Source organism: Limulus polyphemus, unplaced genomic scaffold (assembly GCF_000517525.1).
Source record: "Limulus polyphemus unplaced genomic scaffold, Limulus_polyphemus-2.1.2 Scaffold7947, whole genome shotgun sequence".
Lineage (NCBI taxonomy): Eukaryota > Metazoa > Arthropoda > Merostomata > Xiphosura > Limulidae > Limulus > Limulus polyphemus.
The window spans coordinates 8,598-16,727 of NW_013673557.1; the positions used below are offsets into that span (position 1 = coordinate 8,598).

At 29.7% G+C, this 8,130-nt stretch overlaps 1 protein-coding gene across 1 annotated transcript in view; it reads right to left on the minus strand.

Moving 5' to 3' along the window:
* Nucleotides 1–8,130, minus strand: part of LOC106474996 (ATP-binding cassette sub-family C member 9-like) — a gene marked incomplete at its 3' end in the record, with an annotated part of 27,966 nt that overhangs the window by 7,803 nt on the left and 12,033 nt on the right. Inside the window, exons 5-8 of the mRNA XM_013935692.1 lie at nucleotides 4,669–4,812; nucleotides 3,098–3,232; nucleotides 877–1,039; nucleotides 464–504 (exon numbers count right to left, since the gene is read on the minus strand). Of these exons, the coding sequence (XP_013791146.1) occupies nucleotides 464–504; nucleotides 877–1,039; nucleotides 3,098–3,232; nucleotides 4,669–4,812 (483 nt within the window). The remainder of the gene's footprint in view (nucleotides 1–463; nucleotides 505–876; nucleotides 1,040–3,097; nucleotides 3,233–4,668; nucleotides 4,813–8,130) is intronic.

Here is an 8,130-nt window from a genome sequence, read left to right on the forward strand (position 1 = left end):
TTTCTTTAGGGAATGTTCCCACTGGTACATTCTTTCTTTAGGGAGTGTTCCCATTGGTACATTCTTTCTTTAGGGAGTGTTCCCATTGGTACATTCTTTCTTTAGGGAGTGTTCCCATTGGTACATTCTTTCTTTAGGGAGTGTTCCCATTGGTACATTCTTTCTTTAATAGGTCAGTACAAATTCTTACTACAAGTGGCAAAAATATCAAGCTCTCCTAGGGCCAACATTATCAACAAATAAATATTTTTTTTAGCAAAATCAGAAGAATTCTGAGAAAGTGGCTTAAAGACAAATGTTGTAGTGATTATTATAAGCATTTGAATTCTAATGTTTTTTAATAACTGAAAGAACCTTTCCATTTTTATACTTTTTAATACATTATATAAAGTGGTGGCAAATTAAGCAAGCAGAAAGCTACACGTGTTGGATATAAAGTACAATGAAATCAAACTTCACCTACCACTAAAGTAACCACAATTGAAGATGCTTGTGTAAGAAATGCTGGAAATAAACGAACAAATGCAGTGAAATTTGAGCTAGATCTTAGACTTAACATGAATAAAGAAGAACATTTACAACACCAGCAGAATTTTAACAGTAAAACATAAAATTCAAAGGTAACTTCAAATGTGTAAATCTTACATAAAACTATCCTTAAATTGCTTTTAAGTATACCATAATTAACGTACAGTCTTCAATTAACCCAAGTTTACAAGTAATAAAATCAGTTCTGTAATTTTATCACAAAATATGAAACTAAACTTTAGTCTCCATTCATGAGCACTTAACAAAGAAAAATCAGATTGTAATACTTGAGAAAAAAGTTTGGATATTTTCATGTTGAGACTTGCTAAACGTTTACAAAACACTCACTGTTCAGAGCCACATAAATTGCATCTGAGCGCAGCAGCTTCAACTCTTTTTCTCTGACGTTTTGAATGAGATTTCCATACATCGTTTCCCAGCCATATAATTTTAAAAGCTTAATCCCTTGCAAAAGCTCACTGGTTCGCTGTAGACGTTCGTCAGCTACTTTCTGCAAAAATAAATAAATAATAATTTAATTTTTTTTACTTTAAATAAAAGATAAAATTTTAAGTCCTTGATGCTCCTTAAATCACACCAAAGCTACAATAAACAACACTTAAAAATATTTTAGCGAAGAACAAAACAAAGAGAAAACTTTACTTTAACACTACTCTACACATAGTTTTAAATTCCTACTCATGAATGACTTTAACAGGTTGCTTAAAAAAAAAACGTTTCCCATGTATGGAGAAAAATAAAATTGTACTACAATACAATGACCAAAAAAGAAACTAAAAAAGTACAATATAATTGAAAAAAAAATTTTAACTTTCATAAATAAACAACTGCATTACAATCTATTGAATTCTTACATTGACATTCAAATTTCTTTTCATTTTGTGTTTACAGTGATTTTAAGTAATACCCGAAGAAGGGCCTTGGCCCAAAACATTTTCTTAATTTTAATTTAGTGTTTTCCATCTGCTATTTTGTATTTCTGACAAGTAAATATTTTCCTAATGCAATACAATAATTAACAGAAAAATCTATAAACAGTCCCGCTCTGTGTAAATACAGTTTGGGTACAATTTTATCATTTAGTTACAAAACACAGTTTAAGTATTGTGTTCACTAGCTCTTTACATTAAGTGTAAACCTAAGTTTCTGAAATCACATCTAGTTTTAGATAACTTATATTTTTACTTAATATATAATTTAACAGGCAAAATATTCACGCACGAATAATTTCCAGAAAAATCTCCTTGTGCCATAACTTCCTTCTAATTTCACATTTAAATGAATAACCCATTATTCAGTGTTTTTATTCTTATGATTTGGAAGGTTCAACCATCCAAAATTGACCATGAAGATAAAAAAAATTATAACTTGATTGGAAAAAAACAGATAAATAAATGAAAATAAAATAAATAAATTATTATAAGTTTTTCATATTTCTCGTAAGGTTCATGGCCATTAGAGAGCATCTTAAAGACTTTTGCCTTCATTACCAGATAAAATATTCAACAACAATGAAATAATTAAAATTACTTTCTACTGTTATTTCTATATAAAATATGACTAGTTGAGTATATTTTAATTTGAAGTACAATATAAATGTTATCCAATTATAACTGAAGGCAGAAGAGTACAGAGAAATTGTAACAAAGATCGTTTAATTGTGTATTTATTTTTGGAATTTCGTGGTAAACCACTAGAAAGCTATCTGCACAAGACATCCCTAATTTTGAAGTTACAGACTAGAGGGAAGTCTGCTAGTCAACATCACATTATAATGCCCCCCCCCTCCTCCAAGGATGAAAGGGTGAGCATTTTCAGTGATGGGATTTGAACCCCAGCAGATTGTGAATCAAGCCAGGCCCCAGAGCTTTTAAATTAAACAAAATGGACGGAGCCCACAAAACCTAGCCACCATAAGCTGTACGTAAACAAATAGAAAATTGTCTTCTTATCCTTTCCTTGACCACTAGAATTAGCCAAATGTACAAACATTTTGTTGAAAATAATTTCTAAAAATCTTTGATTTTTTTTGCGTACATTTATCAATATAGGACAACACTCAGGGTGTTTGAATTTGAACAGTTATCACAGAAAGCATCTATAAAGTTGGCAAGTATGAGCCACAAGTCATGAGGAATGAAGCTCAACCACAACACAGCTATAAGATTAACTTTAGATTTACATACAAATATTTAAATTATTTCTAAATCTTAGACACTATAGCTGCAGCTAGACAGCTATATCAAGCTTTATATAAATTATTTTCAAATGTTTTGAGAAATTAAAGAAAAAATTGAAAAACCTACCATGACAGGATTTATTTTCTCTTCAAAGCCTTTTTTTAAAGCAATTTTGATTCAGTTTCTAATTAAATGGTAAGTTATATATGTCTAAACAGTTATTTCAGGAAGAATTTTTATTATATTTAGTCAATACTTCACAACTGTCAAAACATGACGACATGGTTAATCTTCTTTAAAAACTAATCATGTAGTTTTAAAAGATTTTCTTTTCAAAATTTAATAGTATTAACTATCATCAAACTTACCAAAGCTTCTTTCTGGATTCGGGATAGAAGAGTGCAAATGTAATATTGAACTGGAGCAAGAACATATATCGTAGCTGCTCCAATTAAAGCACTATATCCTAACTGCATGTACAAAAGCATCAACAGCAAGGTTATCTGAAACATAAAATGATCATTATTTAATGCACGGCATACAATAAAACTTTCATTCAATCTACTACTAGATGTTCGAGAATGTGTAGGCAGATACTCAAAAAAGTTCTTAACTGTTGAAAAAAAATTTACATTTTTTAACTCAAAAGTATGTAATTTTTAAGGAATCAATTACATTGATTTATCCAAAGTTTGACTCTTTATAACTTTCTTGAAACATTAAAATAAATCTGGAGTAAAACTTGTACAATTCCTGTACCGTTTCTAATTTGATAAGTGGTTAAAAAAGTAATATATCATGCAAATCATTGTTACATATATATACATGTACTGTATCAATTAATTATTAACATGTATTAAGAACTTCTGTTCATAAAGTAGACCAACTATATATGTACAGAGTGATTACGAAGAAAGTTTCACAGTTCAGCACATCATATATATATACACACACACACACATCAGAACTCGAATACCCTAAAAAATATACAGATTGACATAGATAATCCAGAATAACAAATCAATGGAAACACTTAATGTGATACATCGATCCACCCAAAAAATTAAAACCTATAATGATTAGAATACATTACATCATCAGATGGATAATCACCTCTATTAACAGTAAAATCTGGTGTAATTTGAATAATATCTCACAAGGTTTAGCTAACTTTGAAGATTTATATCTATGATAAATTCACATACTAAGACAGCAATACAAACAGAAGTTTGAAACTAATATGTCTATTTTTTTGTTAACATAATGTCTCATATAATTTTTTAATCAACAAGTTCTTTCCTAATGAACAAAACCTGTGACAGTAACTTCAAATGTTCTTGAAACATTTTCAACTTCACACAAGCAAAATTCATTACATTCATCAATATATCTTAAACCGAATCTTTTTAATCATTGACAGTACTTTCTAACATGCAAATAAATTACAGTACCTAAACAAATTATTGAAAATAACATAGATTTGATTTAGAATCTTTAAATAAATGTTTTTTTTAAGACTAAAACTATTATGTGTACATGTATGTACCTATTCTTAAATGTATTAGACTCAGTAAAAAACATTTACAGAATAAACTGTTATCAAAGAATGCTTCTCAAACCAGAAAGAAGTACACCACATTACACATAAACTTTTATACGTATGTGCATCATATGGGCCTATGCTGATATGAGCACCTTGTATGTACCATGTATGTACCTATTCTTAAATGTATTAGACTCAGTAAAAAACATTTACAGAATAAACTGTTATTAAAGAATGCTTCTCAAACCAGAAAGAAGTACACCACATTACACATAAACTTTTATACGTATGTGCATCATATGGGCCTATTCTGATATGTGCGAAACTATGTGGGTTTTTTTCCCTTGACATTAAAATTACTCCTCAAGTTTACAGCTGAATGAACAGTTACCACACCTTAAAAGGCACGGCCCAAATGTAATGTCCCATTGAAAAGAGCATCATCATGTTGAAAGCATCTACAGACATGTGATTAACAACAGTTCCAGTGTCAATTCCTGCAATTCCCGATATTTTTAGGGCTTTCTTGTACACCAGGCACTGGAAAAAATTCATTATTAGTTTTAATCAATATTTCACTCATTTAATTATATATCATATCAATATGTTTCAGAACTTATAATTTTTTTAAAAGTTGAAATAGGCAATAAATGATAAAAAGCAATACTTATTTTAAAATATTAAAAAAACTAAAAACATGTAATTTCCTATAAGAAATGAAAAATCACATTTTTTTAAAAATTCTCTCAGTCAACAGAAGTTTATTGGAGTTTTACCATCAACCAGAAAGTTAGCTCGAATATGAAAATAACGTCCAATGACAAACTAAATCTGTAATGATTTTTCTTAACATATTGTTCACGATAGTAGAATGCACAAAAATTAAATCATGCTTTTGTCCTAGTGTTCACAATAGTTTATTGTACAACTTTCTATTTATGAATCAGTTCTTATCTTTAGATACACTACAAATAATTTCTGTATACAAACTCTTGTGCATACCTTTAAATTCACAAATCTGCTATTATTTTTACACATATATAACAAAAACACCAGCATAATAACAAAAGAAATTAAGCCAATAACATTTAACCACAGAAAATGGAATAATTTGATTGAATTTGTTCGGTGAAACCTCAAGTAACCTAGTACAATATAATAAGATATAATTTTTCTTCAGAACTTGTTTGATTCACTAAACATGTACATTTGCTTCTGCCTATAGCCAGGGCTAGATTCAGTTTTATGGAGGCTCAGGGCTTCTAAATTTTATTGGGATCCTCTACTTCTTCTTATAATGATTTATCACTCTCGTGCCCAATTTTAAAGCTGGTCTGACTTCAGATTGGAACTTTTTACATTTTATAAAAACATATTATTTTGCTGTGCATGTGTCGATTAAATTGTTAATATTTATTCCTTGAAATACACCTTTATACAAAGCAATTTACAGAGTTTCTAAGCATCAAAATGTAAATGCTTCACATATAAAATATTACAGTGTAACAAGCCACGCAGCCCCCCCCCCCCAACATACACTGGGAAAAAAAAAGTAACAGCATGGCAAATATCCCAACAACATCCCATACAACTTCAACTAAATTAATAATACTGATTATGGAAAGTAATATCATATCAGCCCACAACACATACTTGCTGCACAAGCTGCCTGGTTTGTTTGTTTTTTTGAATTTCGCGCAGAGCTACACGAGGGCTATCTGCACTAGCCATCCCTAATTTAGCAGTGTAAGACTAGAGAGAAGTCAGCTAGTCATCACCACCCACCGCCAACTCTTGAGCTACTCTTTTACCAACGAATAGTGGGATTGATCGTCACATTATAACGCCCCCACGGCTGAAAGGGCGAGCGTGTTTGGTGGGTCTGGGATCCGAACCCACGACCCTCAGATTGCGAGTCGAGCACCTTTTCCACCTGGCCATGCCGGGCCCCAAGCTGCCTGGAAACAAGAACTAGATACGACTTGTTTCTATGGACAAACTAAAAAAGTTTCAGCTCTTTCCATACTCTTTTCCTGCGAGCTCTCTAACTACAGTTTTGGTGGGTCATTTTTTATAATTTTGTTGTTTTTTTTGCATAATCGCTTGCACTAAATAGTTTAATAAGAAGATTTTGCACTAAACAAAAAAATTTGTGGGATTATTTCTCACATGCAGACTTAAAGATTTTGAATATTATACTTGTATTTTAAAAAATATTCAAAAGTAACAGTATAATGATAATAAATGAGGAATGCAGCTTTTCAATTTTCACTGATATTTGAAATAGGGTTCACTTGACTGTAAGGTTTCTTTTTATCAGCCAGTCACTGCTTTAATAAAAACTTCCAGTAAAACAGCCATGCTCTATCCTGATCCACAATGTTAAATACTATCTTTTTATATATTTTGTAATAAATTACAGCCTATATATATATATATATATATATATATATATATCTAGCCCCTAAAGACCATACTAAGCCTACAACACATAATTGAAAAACAGTAATTAATTAACTTTCACAGTTAAAATAAGAATAAAATCTTGTGATAAAATGATTGATTAATATCTGCTTTTCACTCAGAAGACTTGAAACAAATCAAATTATAAACAGTCAAATATGCATTCATATGGAACTTGTTTCATTCAGTATGCTTTATATTTTGACGGTAATTTTAAAGAGTTAGAACTTAACCATATGTAGTCTTCTCAGAGAAAGGGTTTTTATTGAAACAATTAGGTTTTGCTAATGAACTGTTTAAAAAAAAGTTAAAAATTATCAAAGGGCCTTTCACAACTTTGCATAAAACAAAAAACAATTCTTTATACAAAAATTTCACACGAGAAGCCCAATAAATTACTTCACAGATCATTAGTATTTAAAAAATATTAAATTTGAACGAAACAGTCTTTGAATCATTTTAAAATTAAAGAAACTATGTTTATAATTATAAAACATACTCAAAAATCAGTGTGTGTAAACATTATAATTATAAACTTCTGTTACATACCTTGTGTTTATTAACTATTCCCATTAAGTAGTTTTATGTAACAGCAAATTACTACTTTACTACGAACGATTATTTTTTTTATTAAACACAAATTTGACGGGTTATACTGATAGGACTTATTTCACTACAAGTTAGGACTTTTATTTTAAATACACGATTTATAACAAAAAACCTGGATAAACAAAAAATACATCTAAGCAGCTCTTCAATTATTTGCTTTACAGCTCATATGGTTTAATAATGTAACAAGCTTTAACCTGGTTATAAGCCAAAATACGGAGTATTGACACATGGCCAGTCTGGAAAGTGCATATATATATATATGAAACTGATTATCTTAAATGTCATCCAATAATTTCAATACGTAGATAATAGCAGTCTTCAAAAACCTTTTAAATAACTTCCCTTCGACACTATTTTTAGGGGGGGGGGACCAGAAAAACAACGAGTAGAACACGAATATAAAATAAAAACAACAAAAGACATATTTTCCATATTAGAATAATTACTAATTAAGAAAAAAAAATTAAACTACATTATATAACATCAACATTCTTCTCATTCAGTGTCAAAATGATTTGGGGCAATAAAAGGACTTGAAGCTCTACCATTTAGGAAAAAAATTAATTTTGGAAAATGTAAGTACAATGTTTTACTTTATAGTGATATAGCAAAGTTTGGTCTAGCTAATATAGTTTAAAAAATATGTAAGTACAATGTTTTACTTTATAGTGATATAGCAAAGTTTGGTCAGCTAATATAGTTTAAAAATATGTAAGTACAATGTTTTACTTTATAGTGATATAGCAAAGTTTGGTTCAGCTAATATAAAACAAAAATATGTAA